The 21,866-nt window shown below is 38.7% G+C and overlaps 1 protein-coding gene across 4 annotated transcripts in view; it reads left to right on the top strand.

The window, feature by feature from the left end:
- Positions 1–21,866, top strand: part of Atm (ATM serine/threonine kinase) — a 157,982-nt gene that overhangs the window by 72,001 nt on the left and 64,115 nt on the right. For all 4 annotated transcript variants that reach the window (XM_045145281.1, XM_004652950.2, XM_045145279.1 and 1 more), the window contains 8 exons: positions 3,983–4,157; positions 5,377–5,541; positions 6,839–6,971; positions 9,323–9,418; positions 12,242–12,413; positions 15,756–15,897; positions 17,332–17,508; positions 20,237–20,414. In XM_045145281.1, the coding sequence (XP_045001216.1) occupies positions 3,983–4,157; positions 5,377–5,541; positions 6,839–6,971; positions 9,323–9,418; positions 12,242–12,413; positions 15,756–15,897; positions 17,332–17,508; positions 20,237–20,414 (1,238 nt within the window). The remainder of the gene's footprint in view (positions 1–3,982; positions 4,158–5,376; positions 5,542–6,838; positions 6,972–9,322; positions 9,419–12,241; positions 12,414–15,755; positions 15,898–17,331; positions 17,509–20,236; positions 20,415–21,866) is intronic.

Below are 21,866 nucleotides of genomic sequence, written 5' to 3'. Positions count from 1 at the left end.
GGTCCCGTCCTACCCAGATTGCTGTAAACTTTGAACCTTTTTACAGAGTTTTGATTAAGTAGATTTGTGACAGCTTCTTGATTTTCAATTTTGTATCAAACTGCAGAAGCTTAGAGTGCCTATTCTGTACTTTGATGCTGTTGCTTCACTGTAGCTCAGGCAGGCCTTGAACTCACAGTTATCCTCTTACCTCAGCCTCTGTATTTTAGCAAACTTAAAAGGTTTTTTGAATTCTTTTCTTTTCTTTTTTTTTCTTTTATTTTTTTTTCTAGGTAGGGTCTCACTCTGGCCCAGGCTGGCCTGGAATTCACTATGTAGTCTCAGGGTTGCTTAATCTCACCATAATTCTCCTACTTCTGCCTCTCAAGTTGTGGTATTAAAGATGTATGCCAGCAAGCCCAGCTTTGAATTCTTTTTGTAGTAATTCCAATGTCTGAAGTTCAAGAACTGTTTCTCAGTACTATTTTTCTTTCAAATGAGCCATGCTTTTTTTTGTTTATGTACTTTGTAATTTTGTTGCTGAATATTGGCCATTTCAATATAGAATAGGCTAAGTATGGAAATCAGAATTTCCACTTTTCCAATATGTGACCTTTTGTTATTTTTTTTCTTCTTCTTCCTCTCCTCCTCCATCTCTGTCTCCCATCTCTCACCTCCCTTCATCTCCATCTCAGTTTTTTTTTTTTTTTTCTTCAGAGTGTTTTCCTTGCTGTGTATGGCCAGTGAAGGCTGTCTGTCTTTGCTTTGATTTCAATAATGGTTTCCCTGGATGCTTGCAGCACTAAGGCTGGAAAGGACATGAGACAATAAATCAGATTTTCCTGTTTTTACTGATTGACTACTGGGCTTTTGTTCAGTATTTCACTGGCTGGCATTGATCCTTGGGTTCATTCTTAAATAAAAGCTTAGGTTTTCTAATTGTTTCTGGGCAAAAACCTATCATTGGGCATGTGTGTAGCTTTCTAAATTCCTTCTGGTTTGTGATTGCTTTTGATTTCTCTTAAATCACAGTGTTTGAATTTTTCTTCCTCTTGTAAGTCCCCAGTGGGAAATTCAGCATTTAGCTAATTCTTGCTCTCTGCTTTATGTCCTCAACAATAGGTGAATTCTCTTTTATCAAAGGATGAGGTTTTGGTTTAAAAGGCTGTAAATATAAAATGTGTTGCTCAAGTGCACTAAAGAGTAATGCAGGCTGGAATGTTGAGAGGCTCTGGAGCTTGTTCAATCGATTGTAATTTTCACCACATCATCTGTTGCAGTCAGGTTCGCATTGCTGGTAGAAATCACCCAACCAAGAGTAGCTTCTGGGAAAAAGAGGTTTATTTTGGCTTACAGGCTCGAGGGGAAGCTTCACGATGGCAGGGGAAAACGATGGCATGAGCAGAGGGTGGACATCACCCCCTAGCCAATATAAGATGGACCACAGCAACCGAAGGGTGTGCCAAACACTGGCAAGGGGAAACTGGCTTTAATACCCATAAGCCGGCCCCCAACAATACACTCCTTCCAGGAGGCATTAATTCCCAAATATCCATCAGCTGGGAACCTAGCATTCAGAACACCTAAGTTTATGGGGGACACCTGAATCAAACCACCACATTCCGCCCCTGGCCCCCATAAACTGATATCCATACATGATGTAAAATACAATGCATTCAGTCTGACTTTAAAAGTCCCCATAGTTTTTATCAATTCCAATGATGTTCATACATCCCCATAGTTCAAGATCTTTTAACTGAGCCATAATACCAAAAACACCCCTTAAAAAACCCGTAATAGCACAGAATAAATATTCACACTGCAAAAGATGGCATTGGGCATAGCAAAGAAACATTCAATCAATACAAGATTTAAAACAACCAGGGCAAACATCAAACTCTGTAGCTTCAAGTCCAGCAACTCTAACCAGTGACAAATCTTTAAGTCCAATAATTCTAACCAGCAACAAGTCTCTGGCATTCTAATTCTGCCCCTCCAGCTAGGCTACTCACAGTACTGGGAAACTTCATCGGGGCCGGCAGCTCCTTGGCAGCCATCTCATGGTCCCGGCATCTCCACTGGGTCTCCATTGCAAGCCACAGTTCATCCTCATGGCCCCATGGGGTCTCTATGCAGGCAACCAGCAAACCTGCTTCACACTGCCCATGGCCATTTCCAAAACACAAGACTGTGTTGCAAACTCAATGACCCTCTTTCCAGCATTTCGTATACTCCATGATACCAGGTAGGGTGCCAATTTGTTAATACAGGGGGGAGTAAAGCAGACTTTGAAGAACAAGACACTCCTTGAGCACTCAGGCCCTTTCAAAAGAGTCTACATTCTTCTTGTTGCCCCAGCGCAGGTCAGCTAGCCCAGTCTCAAAGGTTGTTATCTCTCAGTTGCAGCTGAACGGGCAACAGTTCACCCAAAGATTTTTCTTTCTGTGCCATATCCCTCTGCACACACCAGTTCATTTCTACACAAAGCAACCCTGCACAACTTCTCAGGACACAGGCATTACAGCAAGCTTTTCATACAAACTGCTAGCCCAGTCCAGGCAAAGCTCTTTCTCACCCTCATAAGCCAAACCTCACAGTCCATAGTTCTTACTGCATTCAGGTATTTCAGCTCTGACCAGAATAGTCCATCAAGCTGTACTTACAGCACTGCAAGGCATCTCTTAGGGCAAGGTTTCAAATCCTCTCACAGTCCTCTTGAAAATCAGCTCCAAAAGGCCAGAGCCACACAGTCAGGTGTCTAGCAGCAATCCCACTCCTTGGTACCACTTTACTGTTGCAGTCAGGTTCGCATTGCTGTTAGAAATCACCCAACCAAGAGTAGCTTCTGGGAAAAAGAGGTTTATTTTGGCTTACAGGCTCGAGGGGAAGCTTCACGATGGCAGGGGAAAACGATGGCATGAGCAGAGGGTGGACATCACCCCCTGGCCAATATAAGATGGACCACAGCAACTGAAGGGTGTGCCAAACACTGGCAAGGGGAAACTGGCTTTAATACCCATAAGCCAGCCCCCAACAATACACTCCCTCCAGGAGGCATTAATTCCCAAATATCCATCAGCTGGGAGCCTAGTATTCAGAACACCTAAGTTTATGGGGGACACCTGAATCAAACCACCACATCATCTTTGAGTTTAAGCTGTCCAGCTAGCGTGTGCAGAGAGCTAACACTTTTGCAGAGCACCTCTCGTGTGAAGTGGGGCCTGGAGCCTCATTCCAGGCTCCTGTCACTGCTGATTGAGGACCAAAGCTCAGTGGTAGCAGCCATGACACCTTCTTTGCAGCCAGTACCACTGCTTTTGATTTCTTAAAAAAAAGTTTTTGCCTTTCCTCATTGCCATAAGCAGTCTGTTGTATTAAGCAGCCTAGCAGTAGATTGGGCAAACAAAACAAAGCACTGGAAAGCTCTCCTATAGGTAGGTGGTTTTTGGTTCCCTCTCTCTTATTCATCATTTTCTTGATTGCTCTAAACCTTTGATCTTTTTACAATAGAGTTCTGATCAAGTTATTGTGACAGTTTTCTTGAATTTTAATGTTTCTGTCAGTATACAGAAGCTTAGAAGGGCCTGTTCTATATTTTGCTGATGTTTCCATTTTTGGATTATATACATTAAAGAATTAGAAATGAGGGCTGGAGAGAAAGAAGGCTTAGTGGTTAAGCACTTGCCTGTGAAGCCTAAGGACCCTGGTTCAAGGCTCGATTCCCCAGGACCCACGTTAGCCAGGTGCACAAGGGGGCGCACGCATCTCGAGTTTGTTGGCAGTGGCTGGAAGCCCTGGTGCGCCCATTCTCTCACTCTGTCTTTCTCCTTCTTTCTCTGTCTGTCACTCTCAAATAAATAAATAAAAATAAACAAAAAATTAAAAAAAGAATTAGAAATGAAAGTGACTTTTTTGTCAAGCTATATAAGTAAGAAATGAATAAACATGATTTTTGAATAATGTTATTTCAGGTAGTTTCCTCAAGCCTGTTTTTTCCTGTTAGGCCTTCTCATTTCATGGATGTGTCATTACGCAGCTTCTCCCTTTGTTGTGATCTTTTAAGTCGAGTTTGCCAGGCAGCCGTGACTCACTGTAAGGATGCATTAGAAAACCATCTTCATGTTATTGTTGGTACACTTATTCATCTTGTGGATGATCAGGTAGAAGTTCAAGAACAGGTAAATTCACAGTTCATCTTAAAATGATATTTGAGATATGGTTAGGGACTGGATGCTTTGTGCTTAATTGCTATAACTAGAGATTTTCATGAAAATATCTTTTTTTAAAAAAATGTATTTGTTCATTTATTTGAGAGAGAGAAAGAGGTAGATAGAGAGTGAGAGAATGGGTGCATCAGGGCCTCTAGCCATTGTGAACAAACTCCAGATGCATGTGCCACCTTGTGCATGTGGCTCATGAGGGTACTGGGGAATCAAACCTGAGTCCTTAGACTTTACAGACAAGCACCTTAACTGCTAAGCCCATGAAAATGTCTTTTTTTAAAAATTTTTATTTTATTTTTTTTTTGAAAATGTCTTTTTGACAGATGGTTGGAAGATATATATACACAAACACACACACACACATACATACATACACACACATATATATAAGTTTTAATTTTTATTTATTTATTTATTTATTTATTTATTTATTTATTTATTAGATAGAGAGGGAGAGAGAGAGAGATAGAGGGATAATGGGTATGCCAGGGCCTCCAGACACTGCAAACAAACTCCAGATGCATGTGCCACTATGTGCATCTGGCTTATGTGGGAACTTGAGAATTGGACCTGGGTCCTTAGGCTTCATAAGCATGCACCTTAACCACTATCTCTCTCCAGCCCCTGGAACATATTGTTAATGAATTAATTTTTTGTAATTAAGTACAGACCACTTGATAATTTTGATCTATTAAATATAATAGTTTTTGTTTGGTTATAGTAAAGTATAGAAGTAGTGAAAAGTGGTGAAAAAAAGTAATGAAATGTTCATAACATGATATTGTGTAAGATATATAAACGTTTCATTAATATTGGGTTAGTTATGCCTTAATGCCCACATTATAGAGCACTGTTCTTTTTTGTTGAATAATTGAAAGTATAGAAACTAATAGCTGGGTATCGTACAAGTATTAGAACATTTTGTTGTTGTTGTTGTTGTTCTGTTTTGAGGTTGGGTCTCAATCTAGCCCAGACTGACCTGGAACTCACTCTGTAGTCCCAAGCTGGCCTTGAACTCACAGCTTTCTAAGTGCTGGAATTAAAGGCGCTACCAAGCCTGGCTCTAGAAAATTTTATCTAAAGTTGGTTTGCAGAGTTTTAATCATTTGTTATAATTGGATTTGGCTGTCTTACTTGGAAATATAATTATTTTATATATTTTTTAATTATTTAGGTTTTGGACCTGCTGAAATACTTAGTGATAGATAACAAGAACAATGAAAACCTCTACCTCACCATTAAGCTTTTAGATCCTTTTCCTGACCATGTTGTTTTTAAGGATTTGCGTGCCACTCAGCAGAAAATCAAATATAGTAGAGGACCCTTTTCACTCTTGGAGGTATAAATATTTTATTTTTCTTCCTGTTTTGTGCTGAAGAACGTAGGCAGTAGTAATGCTTTAGTGGTATAAATGAAATATTTTTTATTGTGGTAAAAGAAAAACAGTAACACGTGCCCTCTTAACAGATAAAAAATAAATCTTAGTGCATCTCCTTGCATTGCATGACTTTTATCAGAACCTCCTGATAAAGGTACATATTTTAGAGACTGAGAGATGGCTCAGCAGTTAAAAGTGCTTGCTTGCAGACCCTAAGGGCACAGATTCAGTTCCCCAGTACCCACACAAAGCAGATGTACAAGGTGGCACATATGTCTAGAGTAAATTTACAGTGGTAGGTGGCCCTTGACTACACATACTTAATTTTTCTCTCTCTGCCTTTTTCTCTCTGTCACAAATAAAAAAATACATATTTGAATACTTAAAGAATGTAATGAAATTTTTTAAATTTTAACATACTTAAGATCTTACGGTCCATCAATTCCTCAAAATTACCATCTGTTTCTTTAAGGGGCAACGTAATGTTTCCATTAAAGATGGTGTTTAGCTTTTATTTTTCCTTTGCTGACATTCTAATTCTTCCAATATACAAAAATTATCTCCAGGAAATAAATTAATGTCTATACAAAAATCTACAAATGGGGCTGGAGAGATGGCTTAGCGGTTAAGTGCTTGCCTGTGAAGCCTAAGGACCCTGGTTCGAGGCTCTGTTCCCCAGGACCCACGTTAGCCAGATGCACAAGGGGGCGCACATGTCTGGAGTTCGTTTGCAGGGGCTGGAGCCCCCGGCGCGCCCATTTTCTCTCTCTCTCTCTCTCTGCCTTTCTCTCTGTGTCTGTCTCTCTCAGATAGATAAATAAAAAAAAATTAAAAAAAAATCTACAAATGGTTTGAAAGTAATTTGGTGGTTCTTTTTTTTTTATTAGTTTTCTTTACAAGTTTTAATCTTTTTATAAACTTGAAAATTATATTTGTATTTTATCTTATAAATATCTTTATAACTTTAAAATTACATTCTACATTTGACTGTCAGTATGAAAGCATTTAAATATATTTAGATGTAAAATTAAAGTTAATCTACTAAGTAAATAGAAATTTTGGTTCTTTCTCTAAATGTATATGCCATAACAGTCTTGAAATCCAGTAGATATAAGAAACTACTAGAGGGAACTTATTTCTCCTTGTTTGGATGATGTGTTTGGTGTCTGTAAATGAGAATTTTTTTTTCTTTTATTCCTTTATTCTTTAGACTTACCAGTAAATATCCAACTAATTTTAAACTAACTTTCTCTTTCAGGAAATTAACCATTTTCTTTCAGTGAGTGTTTATGATGCACTTCCACTGACAAGGCTCGAAGGATTGAAGGATCTTCGAAGACAGCTGGAACAGCATAAAGATCAGATGATAGATATTATGAAAGCTTCTCAGGGTACTCATTTTAATGTTATGGATTTCTTCTTTGCCTGTTTCTTTTTATTTTATTTATTTGCAAGCAGAGAGATAGAGGGAAAGAGAATAATAAAGAGTGGGTGATCCAGGGCCTCCAGCCACTGCAAATGAACTCTTGATACATGTACCACTTTGTGCATATGGCTTTACGTGGGTACTGAGGAATTGAACTGGGGTTGTTAGTCTTTGCAGGCAAGTGCCTTAACCACTGAGCCATCTCTCCAGCCCCTGTTTCTTAAAAAAAAAAAAAAAAATTTACTTTTGAGAGAGAGGGAGGGAGAGAAACCCCAGGTTTGTAAATAAACTGAAAATATATGCCCACTTTGTTCACCTAGCTTTATATGTGTACTACAGAATTGAACTTAGGCTAGTAGGCTTTGCAAGGAAGTCCCCTTGACTACTGAGCCATCTCCCCATCCTGTTTCTTAAAGAATCTTTTGTATGTTCTTCTTGGTCTGATTGCCACCAACATAGTCCCAACTCATCTGTCATTTGAACCATAATGCTGTTCTTAAATAGACTCATCATAACTACTCTGACTTTATCCATCTTTGGCTGGAATGATTTTTCCAAACCAAGAAAATAGTCATGTTACTCTATATACTGTTTTTTTAAAAAAATTAATTTTCATCAAATGTACAAGATAATATATTTTTGCTTGATACTTAAACCTACTTTAATAAAAGATATATTTTGTTTTAATCCTTTTAGCATTATATGTTTTGCATATATATATATAAAAGTATAACTATCCATATATATATGTGTGTGTATATATATATATATGTACATACACATATATACATACATACGTATATATATGGATAGTTATACTTTTTAAAAACTAAACCCTGTTCTATACTAACTTGATTTAACTTGAGTTACTACAAGATTGCACTCAGGAGAAAGTTTTATACTTAGGGTTTGTCTTTCATCTTCCCATGTCCATTAGGTTCATGGTTATATTATATCATTTTATTGTTAGTATTTAAAAAATATATATTTAAATTTATTAGATTTGAGAGAGAAAGAGAGAGAGGGAGAAAGAGACAGATAGAAGAAGGGAGGGAGGGAGAGAATGGGCATACCAGGTCCTTTAGTCACTGCAAAAGAACTCCAGACACATGCATAACTTTTGCATGTAGCTTACATAGATCCTGGGGAATGAAACCTCGATCCTTTGGCTTTGCAGACAAATGCCTTAACTGCTAAGCCATCTCTCCAACCCCATCGTTAGTATCTTTTAAAACTAATTTTGATCTTGTCCACCTGAGCTCAGAGTTTCTAATGGACTTGTTCTAAAGTACAAAAAAGATGAATACAACTCTCTTTGCTGGTGTATATTTTTGGCTAGATCCACTTTATATACAATATAGCCACTAGGTATTTGTGTCCACTTAAATTCAAATGGATTATAGCAAAGAAATTGTAAATTCAGTTTATGAACCTAACACATGTCATGTTCTTACTAGAGCACATAGTTAATCACTGTCACTGAACAGCACAGATAATTTATTTATTTATTTTTATTTGTGTGAGAGAGAGGGGGAGAGGGAGCGGGGAGAGAGAATGGGTATGCCAGGGCCTCTAGCCACTGAAAATGAATTCCCAATGCATGCACCACCTTGTGCATCTGGCTTACACGGGACCTGGAGAATCAAACCTGAGTCCTTAGGCTTTGCAGGCAAGCACCTTAACCACTAAGACATCTCCCCAGGCCAGTACAGAAAAATTTTATGTCATCATTATGTCATTTCCCAGATGGTACTGGTCTACATTCTAAATGCTAGATTTAGCATCCTAACCAAAGTTCCTTCTAGCTTTAGTATTGGATGATTTTTCTGCTTCTAATGTTTGTGACTTTTGTTAAGATACTGACTTTTCTATACAATTTGTTTTAAATAGTTTTTTCTCAATGTTTGCCAAGTATTGCTAAACATTTCCACATGGTTATAAGGAAGCTCAAAGTCATACACTCTCTCTATATAGATATATATGTACATATATTTGTGTGTGTGTGTGTGTGTATAAAATGTATATATGTGTGTATATATATGTGTATATATTTGGTTTGGTTGGTTTGTAGGGTTTCACTAGCTCAGGCTGACCTGGAATTCACTATGTAGTCTCAGGGTGGCCTCAAACTCATGGTGATCCTCCTATCTCTGCTTCCCAAGTGCTGGGATTAAAGGTGTGCACCCCATACCTGGCTATGACTTAAAATATTTTAAACTGTCTAAAATTTTCCAAATTTCCAAGTAATTTTATATATATATGTTGTAAGATAAGTTTAATGATAATTTGATTCAATTTTCTCTAAATTTTTTTTAGGTAACCCACAGGATGGCATTGTGGTGAAGCTAGTTGTCAGCTTGTTGCAGTTATCAAAGATGGCAGTAAAGCAGCCTGGTGAAAAAGAAGTCTTAGGTGAATTATGTAGCTGAATGCTCTTTATAATGTGCTCAAATACATATAAGTTTGTCATTTGAGGTGGAGAAATACAAGATGCTAGCTTAGTTAATTTCTAATTTGATATCTCTATGCAGCCTCCTTTTGTAGTCCTTAAGAATGTACACAATTCATGTAGATATAAGAGCTTGTGAGATCGCTTAGTGCTTAAGGTAGTTGCCTGCCTAAGGACCCATGTTCTACTCTTCAGATCCCATGTAAGCCAGATATACAAAAGGTGGGTGGCACAAATGTCTGGAGTTTGATTGCAATAGCTGAGGCCCTGGTGTGCCAGTCTCTCTCTCTCTCTTGCTCTTGCTCTCATTTGCTCTCTCTCTCTTTAAAAAAAAAAAAAAAGGCCAGGCATGGTAGCATATGCCTTTAATCCTGGCATTTGGGAGGCAGAGGTAGGATTGCTGTATGAGGCCACCCTGAAACAACATAGTGAATTTCTGGTCATCCTGGGCTAAAACGATACCCTACTTTGAAAAACCAAAGAGCAAAATAAGAAAAAAAAATGTAGATATAAGTTGCAAATTAGTTAACTCCTGATATTTTATAATAACTAACATTCAGTATCCATTTAATATATATGTGTGTATATATAATTTTTATTATTTGTTTTTTTGACAGAGAAATAGGGATAGATAGAGAGAGAGAATGGGTACACCAGGGCCTCCAGCCCCTGCAAACGAACTCCAGATGTGTGCATGCAAACGAACTCCAGATGTGTGCACCCTCTTGGTGCATCTGGCTAACATGGGTCCTGGGGAATTGAACCTGTGTCCTTTGGCTTTGCAGGCAAACTCCTTAACTGCTAAGCCATCCTTCCAGCCCTCAGTATCCAATCTTTATATAAAAGATAAAATAAATATTTGGAGAGCTGTATTAAATTCATATTTGTTTTGTGTGTGTGTGTGCATGTGTATGCTTGTGCATGTGTGTTTGGAGACCAGAGGTCTCCACTCTGTCCACTTTATTTTATTGAGGCAGGATCTCTCACTTGCCAGTTCCAGTGGTTTAGCTAACCAGCTTGTCCTAAAGCACTGGGATTACAGACAGACTACCACTCCTGCTTGGCATATTTACATGGGTGCTAGGGAATCTATGCTCAGGTCCTGACACTTGCACTGACAGCAAGCAGTTTATGTACTCAACTGTCTCCCCAGTTCCAAACTTAGATTTTTTTTTCAAGTGACTGTTCAGTGTTGAGCACTTTATTTTATTTTTATTTACTTAGGTATTTAACAGAGAGAGAGAAAAAAATGGGGGTGCCAGTGCCTCCAGCCACTGCAAATGAACTTCAGACATGTGCGCCCCTTGTGCATCTGGCTAATGTGGGTCCTGGGGAATCAAACCTCGGTCCTTTGGCTTTGCAGGCATATACCTTAACTGCTAAGCTATCCCTCCAGCCCCACCAAACTCAGATTTTTTTTTTTATGGTTTTTCGAGGTAGGGTCTCCCTCTAGCCCAGTCTGACCAGGAATTCACTAGGTAATCTCAGGGTGGCCTTGAACTCACAACAATGCTCCTACCTCTGCCTCCCGAGTGCTGGGATTAAAGGTGTGTGCCACCACACCTGGTCACACTCAGATTATAAAAATTGTTTAAGTTCTTTACTTTACTGCAATTTGAAGGATCACCTAAGATATAGATAACATTGTGTTTAGCATAGGCATTAACATTTGATGATCTTAGATTGAAAAAAAAATCATGATTAAAATTGCTTGGAGTTGTCATGACAGCATTGCTTTAGATAAAAGAATAAGAAGTTCTGTGTGCAGATTCTTTGGTCATTCCCTAGTGTCTCTTCATTTTCCGGTAGGTACCTGCTGTGTGGTGTATTTCCTTTTTAGGTTAAGACTTTCATTCTTAAAGTGTTTTTATTTTTATTTATTTATTTGAAAGTGAAAGTGAGAAAAAGGCAGATAGAGAGGAAGAGAGAGAGAGAATGGGGGTCCTGGGGAATCAAGCCTTGAACCGGGGTCCTTAGGCTTCACAGGCAAGCGCTTAACTGCTAAGCCATCTCTCCAGCCCTTAAAGTATTTAAAAAAATTTTTTTTTTAAATTTATTTATTTGAGAGCAACAGACACAGAGAGAAAGACAGATAGAGGGAGAGAGAGAGAATGGGCGCGCCAGGGCTTCCAGCCTCTGCAAATGAACTCCAGACGCGTGCACCCCCTTGTGCATCTGGCTAACGTGGGACCTGGGGAACCGAGCCTCGAACCGGGGTCCTTAGGCTTCACAGGCAAGCGCTTAACCGCTAAGCCATCTCTCCAGCCCTTAAAAAATATTTTATTTTTATTTATTTACTTATTTGACAGAGAGGAAGGGAGGGAGGGAGGCTTTGCAGGCAAGTGCCTTCACCACTAAGCCATCCCTCTAGCCGAAGCCTTTCATTCTTAATAATCTGTAACTAGATAATCTACTTATGTTTTCTGTAGGGGGAAATATTGGATACCCACATGGATGATAGAAAAAGGAAACCATATAATATCTTTTAGCTTCATTAATCTACTGTCCGTCTTTGAAAACAAACTCAAGATCTTAAAGAATGACAAAATAGGTTTTTTTTTTTTTCAAGGTAGAGTCTCACTAACTCAGGCTGACCTGGAATTCACTATGTAGTTTCAGGATGGCCTCGAACTCATTGCGATCCTCCTACCTCTACCTCCTGAGTGCTGGGATTAAAGGTGTGCGCCCCACACCCAGCTAAAATGGTATATTTTTAAATGAGAAATTTTGTTGTTATGTATACCTGCTTAGCTATGACTGTACTGAAGTGAAATTTCTATATGTAGAGGCTGTTGGAAGCTGCTTGGGAGAAATAGGCCCTGTGAATTTCTCTACTATAGCTATACAGCATAACAAAGATACATCTTACACCAAAGCCCTTGAGTTATTTGAAGATAAAGAGCTTCAGTGGACCTTACTAATGCTGACCTACCTGAATAGTACACTGATAGAAGATTGGTGAGTACTTATGTCTGATCAGTTACTTAATCTGACATTCAAAGGGAATGATACTTCATGCAAATTAACATTTCCTGACATTGAATCATTAACCCTGCTGTTTTTTTTTTTTGTTTTGTTTTTTGAGGTAGGGTCTCACTCTGGTCCAGGTTGGCCTCAAACTCATGACAATCCTCCTATCTCTGCCTCCCTAGTGCTGGGATTAAAGCCGTGCACCACCACGTCCGGCCCTGCTGTGTTCTTAACAGTTAAGAGTACTGAGCATTTCAGATCATGTCTGGTTTAAGTTCTAGTCAGAGTGTGTTTATCAAACAATAAAAGAGGGGTTGGAGAGATGGCTTAGCCATTAAGGCACTTGCCTAAGGACCCAGGTTTGACTCCCCAGAACCCATGTAAGCCAGGTGTACCTGGTGGCATATGGTAGAGTTCATTTGCAGTGGCTAGAAGTCCCCACACACCCATTCTCTCTGTCTCTCTCTCTCTCAAAAAAAAAAAAAAAGATATATATATTTATAAAATGTTTAAAGAAAATAATAAGTGAGTAAACAGCTAGGTAGTTTCACACAGACAAGAATAAGGGAACATAAGGAATGATATTTTAAACAGTTTTCAAAGCCATAGGTGTTATCCTCCTCCAAGCTAAGCTTTAGTTTTTTTGTTTTTTTTTTTGAGGGAGGGTCTCATTCTAGCCCAGGCTGACCTGGAATTCACTATGCATTATCAGGGTGGCCTCAAACTCACAACGATCCTTCTACCTCTGCCTCCTAAGTGCTGGGATTAAAGGCATGTGCCACCATGCCCAGCAAGCTTTAGTTTTATTCTTTTAAAATAATACATGGAGAAATGCTTTCTATTTATTACCTGAGAAATCTTAAGCTAATCAGAGAATTTTTATTGCTCATTTGTTCCCTGTTCAAAACAAATTGCAAGATGTGATCAATATTTTTTAGATTGACAGTTGTGAAAATAATTCTTTCATCATTTCTTCTATTGCTATTAATTATCATCATCTTGTAATACTGGGGATTAGACCTAGGCCCTCACACATTGTATATACCCCTAAGCTATATCCAAAGCCCTCTCATTTATTCACTGATTGATTTTCATATGCGAACACCCCATTGCTACCATTTTGGGATTAAATTCAGACATTTTTCCTTTTTATTTATTGATTTAATTTGATTTTTTTTTCTTTATTTGGTTTTGTTTTTCAAGGTAGGGTCTCACTCTAGCTCAGGCTGATCTGGAATTCACTGTGTAGTTTCAAGGTAGCCTCGAACTCTTGGTGATCCTCCTACTTCCCAATCGTTGGGATTAAAGGTGTGTGTCACCATGCCCAGCTGGCCTTGCTTTTGTGTTTATGAGCTAGGGTCTCGCTGTAGTGCAGGCTGACCTGGATTCACTATGTAGTCTCAGGGTGGCCTTGAACTCACAGTGATCCTCCTACCTCTGCCTCCCGAGTGCTGGAATTAAAGGCATGAGCCACTGTGCCTGGCCTTTTTATTTTTCTCTTTCAAACAGTTTCTCTTAACCAGGCATTCCTCTAAGATAAATTTACATTTTGACTTTATTTTTCTACCTTTCCTTCTTATATGTACCATATTTCCATTATTGATTTAATGGAACATTATGATCAAAATGTTGTTTTTTTTAAATATATTTATTTATTTGGGAGAGAGAAAGAGGCAGAGGGAGAGAATGGGCACGTCAGCCACTGCAAACAAACTCCAGACACATGCACTTTTGTGTGCATCTGGCTTACGTGGGTCTTGGAGAATTGAGCTGGGATCCTTTTCGCTTTACAAGCAAATGCCTTCACTGCTAAGCCATTTCTTCAGCTCCCAAGTGCTGTTTTCTCAGCTGAATATTCTATTATTCCCATTAATTGTATTTATTAGGCTGTATTATTTCCAAGTTGTTTCTTCTTAAGAATTCTTTTAATTTATGATGATAATATTGTACACATTATTATATAGACTAAAGTATAGCAAGAATTGCTGTAAAAGTGATTAGTATTCCAAGTTTGCTGAGGAACTATTAAAAATAATTTCAGGGCTGGAGAGATGGTTAAGTGATTAAGGCATTTACCGATAAAGCCAAAGGAGCAAGGTTCAATTCCCCAGGGCCCATGTCAGCCAGATAAGGTGGCGAATATGTCTGGAAATTATTTGTAGTGGCTGGAGGCCCTGAAATGCCCATTCTTTATGTATGTGCCTCTTTTTCTCCCTCTCTCAAGTAAATAAATAAATAAAAATGTTAAAAAAGATATTATTATTATTATCATTATCATTATTATTATTATTATTATTTGAGGTAGAGTCTTTCTGTAGCCTAGGCTGACCTGGAATTCACTATGTAGTCTCAGGGTGGCCTCAAACTCACGGCAATATTTTTTACTTTAATGTTCTAAACATAAAATTTTCTAGCATGTACTTTTTTTTTGGTAGGGTGTCTCATTCTAGCAAGGCTGACCTTGAAATCACTCTAAAACTCTAGGCTGGCCTTAAATTTACAAATGCCTCTTATCTCAACCTCAGTGCTGGGATTAATGGTATGCACCATTATACCTAGCTTTTAATTTTTTTGTATTTTGAGGTAGGTCTTGTTTTAGCGCAGGCTGACCTGGAATTCTCATGGTTGCCTCAGACTCAAGTGATCCTCTCACCTTGGCCTGCTGAGTGCTGGGAGTAATGGCATATACTACCACACACATTTTCCCCAGCTTTATTTTATAATTTAAAAATATTGTTGTTTCATTTTATTACATTTCAGAGTGTTTGTGTATGTGTGTCTGTATATAATACCTCGATATTCTTTTTTTTTTTTGGTTTTTTGAGGTAGGTTCTCATTGTAGCCCAGGCTGACCTGGAATTCACTATGGAGTCTCAGGGTGGCCTCAAACTCATGGCAATCCTCCTACCTCTGCCTCCTGAGTGCTGGGATTAAAGGTGTGCGCTACCATGCCCAGCTCTATACCTCGATATTCTTGTGGAGGCCAGTGGACAACCTTTGGGTCAGTGTTCTGTGTTTTCACCTCATTTTGAGTCAGGGTTTCTGTGGATTCTTGCTCTTGTGTTCTTTGCTGGACTTATTACAGGCTTCTGGAAAATAGTTCTGTTTCAGACTTTCATGTGGGCATCAGTATCAGCGTGCAGGGGTTCTATAAGCTCACCACGGTCTGTCTTTTTACATAGAGTCTGGGAAATGAATTTGGGTACTCCAGCTTAAGCTTTTGAGTGCTTTATCCAGTGAACCATCTCCCTGTCCCCATTTTATAGTTTTAAAATTTTTTCCATGAAGTTTCTCAACTTTCATAATTAATAAATTAATTGTGTTTTTCAGTGTCAAAGTTCGATCAGCTGCTGTTACTTGTTTGAAAAGCATTTTGGCTACAAAGACTGGGCATAGTTTCTGGGAGATTTATAAAATGACAACAGATCCCATGCTTACTTATCTACAGTGTTTTAGAACATCAAAAAAAAAGGTATCTTAATACTTATTGAATACCCACTACATCTACAACAGTTATGTGCTTTGGATTATGAATATCAAAGTACTTAAAATAGTAATGTACTAACTTGTGTTTTTCTAGAAGTTCTTCAGTCTGGGCTGGAGAGATGGCTTAGCAGTTAAGGCACTTGTCTGCAAAGCCAAAGGACCTACCTAGGTTCAACTCCCCAGGACCCATGTAAGCCAGATGCACAAGGGAGTGCATGCATCTGGAGTTCGTTTGCAGTGGCTGGAGGCCCTGGCATGCCCATTCTCTTTCTCTCTCCCTCTGCCTATTTCTGTATCTCTCAAATAAATAAATAAAAGTTAAAAAGAATATTTAAAAAAAAGAAGTATTTCAGGCTATACTTCTTGATTCCAAGGGATTTTTATTTTCATTATCGCAGAATAGGAAAAATTGAGGTGACCTAAAAAATTGGTGATTCATTTTGGGTTAAGGGAAGTTGCTAATGATAGGCCTTTTTTTCTGAGACTGATGAGGCAGAGAGTATATGATTTATATAATATATCTGCTAGTGAGTGACAGAGCTAACATGAACTCATGGTTCTTCCTAGTTTGGTCTTTTTTTTTTTTAACCATCCCATTCTACCACTCTCCCTCTCATAGAATATATTCCCCACTCCCTTTCCCTCAGATTGGGGATGGCCTTGAACTCACGGCAATCCACCTACCTCTGCCTCCCAAGTGCTGGGATTAAAGGCGTGCACCACCATGCCTGGCTTTTAATTTTATTTTGAGAAAAGGTCTTACTAAATTACCCAGGCAGATCTTGAGCTTGCAGTTCTCCTGCCTCGGCTCCCAAGTATTTGGAAGGCAGCTATGCTCACCACTATACCACCAACGCCGCACCGCAAGTATTTGGGATTACAGGTCTGTGTCACTATACAGCCTAATTAGGGTCTAATTTTATTTTTATCTGTTTATTGTTAAATATTTTTATTTATTTATTTCAGAGAGAGAGAGACAGGGGGAAAGTATGGCATTCCAGGATCACCAGCCTGGACTAGAGGGAAAACCTACCTCGAAAATACAAAAAAAAGTGGGGGGTGGGGAGGGTAATCTGTTGCTTCCAGATTTAGTTTTAAGTATATATATATATATTTTTTAAAGTATTATATTTTCATTTACTTATTTATTATGTATGAGAGAGAGAGAGAGAGAGAGAATGGGTGTGCCAGGGCCTGTAGCCATTGCAAATGAACTCCAAATGCATGTGCCACCTTGTGTATCTGGCTTACTTGGGGCCTAGGCAATCGACCCTGGGTCCTTTGGTTTTGTAGGCAAGCACCTTAACTGCTAAGCCATCTCTCTAGCCCTATATTTAGTTTTATTTGTATTTGTGCTTGAATGTTTTATTTTACAGAGGAAGTGATTTTCTGATATTTTAAATTTACTTTCTGATTCTAGTTTTTAGAAGTACCCCAAATTGTCAAAGAAAACCTACTAGAAGGCCTGGATGATGCAAATCTGTGGATTCCCTACAGTGAAAATCATGACATTTGGATAAAGACATTGACTTGTGCTGTTTTAGACAGTGGAGGCATAAAAAGTGAAATTTTCCTATTATTAAAGCCCTTGTGTGAAGTAAGAAGATTTTTCCATCTGACTTAATTTCTGTGTGTTTTTCTTTACTTTTCTCATCACATTTGACTTCTGTGTACCTGATTATGATCCATGTATTCAAGAAGACTGTTAAGTGATAAGTGTATTCCATATCATCTTTGTCTAGGTATAACTTTTTAGTCTTCAGTTTTAGGATGGCATCATAGTAGATGAAGTCTAAGGAGTATCTTGAATAATTTGTTAGTAATGATAGTTAAAATAGTGGTGATTCTAAGTTATATTAACCAAAAATTAGCTCTAACTTTATTAATTTTTGATAACAACTCCGTAAATTAACTTTCTGATATGTTTTCATGAATGAGGAAAGTGTGGGACAGCAGTTAGCATTGTTGATTGACATTTGAAGGTCCAGTGCAGTTTATTTCAATGAACAGAAAAGATATATGCACCATGCCAAACAAAAAGTTAATAGTCTTTCAGGTCTGTAGGTATAGCTCGGGAGACTATGTGTTTAGCATTCATGAGGTACTGGGTTCAATCTCCAGCACCAAAACAACAGCAAAAAAAAAAAAAAAAAAAAAAAAAAAAAAATTGTAGCCTTTTATAAAATGTGTAGCTCAAAAATAGGACAATAAAATGGTGCTAAGATATTCAAGCTAACCTCACGTATAGTGCTGTCAAAAGTGACTCAACAGAAGATGAAAATACAGTATCTGACTGGGACAAATATGTTGTTACCTTTTTTTAAAAAATTATTTATTTATTTATTTATTTGAGAGCGACAGACACAGAGAGAAAGACAGATAGAGGAAGAGAGAGAGAATGGGCGCGCCAGGCCTTCCAGCCTCTGCAAACGAACTCCAGACGCATGCGCCCCCTTGTGCATCTGGCTAACGTGGGACCTGGGGAACTGAGCCTCGAACTGGGGTCCTTAGGCTTCACAGGCAAGCGCTTAACTGCTAAGCCATCTCTCCAGCCCATGTTGTTACTTTTAAGTAGTTGATAAGGAAAGTTTTTAAACCAGCCACGATGAAAGCAGCTTACAATTAGCACTTGTTTGCTACAGAAAAGTGCCAGTGAATACGTCATGATAGTCTCTACAGTAGGAACCTGCACTGATTCCTTGAACATGCACATAACTTGTTTCTCAAGCTAAGATTTATAATAGTTTAGCTTTGCACTAGAAGATAAAATGTTCCATATGCTTGAATATGTGTGTGTATATCTCTGTCCCCCAAATCCCTAGTGCCTTATATTTATTATTTCCCAAACTGGCTTTTAAAAATATTTATTTATAAGAGAGAGAGAGTGTGTGTGTGTAGGGTCTTCCGCCACTGCAAACGAACTCCAGATGCATGCCCCAGTTTGTGCTTCTGGTTTTACATGAGTACTGGGGAATCAAACCTGGGCGTTCAGGGTTTGCAAGCAAGTGCCTTTAACTGCTGAGCTCTCTCTCTAATCCCCCAAACTGGCTTTTTAACTTGTCTTTCAAATGGAAAATGTGTTCACCAGAAATGGTGGCTCATACTTGTAACCCCAGCACTAAGGAGTGTAAGGCACTAGAATCATGAATTATAAGCCAGCCTGGGCTACACAGTGAATTCAGTGTCACCCTGGTTTACACAGTAAGACTCTTAAAAAATAGAAAGCCGGGCGTGGTGGCGCACGCCTTTAATCCCAGCACTTGGGAGGCAGAGGTAGGAGGATCGCCATGAGTTCAAGGCCACCCTGAGACTCTATAGTGAATTCCAGGTCAGCCTGGGCTAGAGTGAAACCTTACCTCGAAAAACCAAAAAAAAAAAAAAAAAAAAAAAAAGAAATGAGGGATGGATTGAGAGGGAGGGATGGAGGTCATTTAGTAATCTATAATCTCTTTGATGTGTATGGAGTGTGGTGAATGGAAAAAAATAATGCTGCTGGGTGTGGTGGCACAAGCCTTTAATTCTAGTACTCAGGCAGAGTTAGGAGGTTTGCTATGAGTTTGCGGCCAGCCTGGTACTATACAGTGAGATCCAGGTCTGGACTAGAATGAAGATCCTACCTTGAAACCCTCCACTCCCAATAATGAAATAAGTAATCTTGAGTGCTATTTGAATTTGCCATCCACATTAAAATACTTTCTGTACTTAGATAACTATCCAGATTTTATATCTAAATCCTATTATGTTTGAGTTTATTAAAAAGTGTAACATGACACTTACAGTTCTTCAATGAGTATAGGAAAGGACCACAATTCAGCCTTTCAGTTTTTGTCTCATGCTTTGGTACATCAAGTCAGAAAGAAGCTTACTGTTGTTGTTCCTAATACTTGCTAGGTCTGAAATTGTGTTTTAAAATAGTAACACAATTTCATTTATAAGCAGTATCCTGTAGGCAATAAATGACCAATCATACTCCAACTAATAGGCACGGCATGGCATCCTAGCTTAGTATAGGTTTTGTTATTTTGTTTTGTTGTTTGCTTGTTGCTGGGTCTCATGTAACCTGGACTGGCCTCAAACATGCTATGTAGCCAAGGATAGTCTTGAACTCAATTCTCCTGCCTCCTCCTCCCAAGTGCTGGGATTACAAATATGTGTCACCACACCCAGTTTTGTATTTTTTTTTTTAATACTACCTGATGTATATGTTTTTAGCATTTATACTGTATTCTTGGCATATTAGTATTTTTTTTATGTTTGGTATGTCAGCAATAGAGAATGAACAATATTACTTTTAGTCAGTTAAGTGAATATGTTCTGTATTCTAGGTGAAAGCTGACTTTTGTCAGACTGTGCTTCCATACTTGGTTCATGATATTTTACTCCAAGATACAAAGGAATCATGGAGAAATCTGCTGTCTACACATGTTCAAGGATTTTTCACTAGCTGTTTTAGACATTTGTCACAGGCAAGTCGTTCTACAACTCCTGCAAATTCTGATTCAGGTATTCTATTAAATTGACCGTGTTTATACTGTTTTTTAAAAATTTTTATTAGCATTTTCCATGATTATAAAAAAAAATCCCATGGTAATTCCCTACCCCCCCCCCCACACTTTCCTCTTTGCTATTAACCTCTTAATTCTAGAGAAAGGTAGATTTAAGTTTATTTTGTTTTATTTTTATTTATTTATTTGACAGAGACACAGGGAGGGAGGGAGAAAGAAAATATGAATGGGTGCACCAGTGCCTCCGGCAACTGCAAACAAACTCCAGGCACGTGCACCCCCTTGTGCATCTGGCTAACATGGGTCCTGGGGAATTGAACCTAGTCCTTTGGCTTTACAAGCAAATGCCTTAACTGCTAAGCCATCCCTCCATCCCAAATTTAAGTTTAAACTCTAGTTGTCAGAGCTCTTAGAAAACATAACAAAATTCAGCTGTGTTTACTTCTGTAACTACACATTTCTGTTTCATAAACCAGAGAATGGAGATAAAAGTAGCAAGTTTTCGGGCTGGAGAGATGGCTTAGCGGTTAAGCGCTTGCCTGTGAACCCTAAGGACCCCGGTTCAAGGCTCGGTTCCCCAGGTCCCACATTAGCCAGATGCACAAGGGGGCGCACGCGTCTGGAGTTCGTCTGCAGAGGTTGGAAGCCCTGGCGCGCCCATTCTCTCTCTCTCCCTCTATCTGTCTTTCTCTCTGTGTGTCTGTCCCTCTCAAATAAATAAATAAAGAAAATTAAAAAAAAAAGTAGCAAGTTTTCAATGAAATAATACTTGTAAAGCACCTAGGGTAATACTTTTTTATATAAAATTAATTTTTTTGAGGCAGGATCTCACTCTAGCTCTGGCTGACCTGGAATTAACTATGTAGTCTCAGGGTGGCCTTGAACTCACAGCAATCCTACCTCTACCTCCTAAGTTGCCAGGATTAAAGCTGTGCACCACCATATCTGGTTTAAAATTTTTTTTTTTCCCTTGGGCTGGAGCAATTGGTTGGTGGTTAAGGGCACTTCCTATGCAAGCTTGAGGACCTGAAGAGTCCTGAGAGACTGGTCAAGTTCACTCCCACATAAGTAACTGGGCATGGCCATGTGAGGTGTCTACAACTGTAGTCCATAAGTGAGCAAAGACCTGAGAATCTCCAGAGCTCATGAAAAAAATAGCAAGCTCCAGGATCCTAAGAGACTGTGGCTCAAATACGAATGGGCGGAAAGGGATGGAGTGGGATACCACATATATTCTTCAGCTGCCACAGTCATGCACATTAGGCGTTGCTCAGGCATGTACATGTTCATATACCAAATGCCCCCTCACATATGTGCACGCACACACATGAGCAAAAATAAATGTTTTTTTCTACTTTTAAATTTTATTTTTAAAAATATTTTATTTTTATTAATTTATATGACAGAGAATTAGGGAAAGAGAGAATGGGGGAGGGAGAGGGGAGAGGGA

The sequence above is a fragment of the Jaculus jaculus genome, chromosome 3 (genome assembly GCF_020740685.1).
Source record: "Jaculus jaculus isolate mJacJac1 chromosome 3, mJacJac1.mat.Y.cur, whole genome shotgun sequence".
Lineage (NCBI taxonomy): Eukaryota > Metazoa > Chordata > Mammalia > Rodentia > Dipodidae > Jaculus > Jaculus jaculus.
This window is presented reverse-complemented; position numbering and strand designations above follow the sequence as displayed.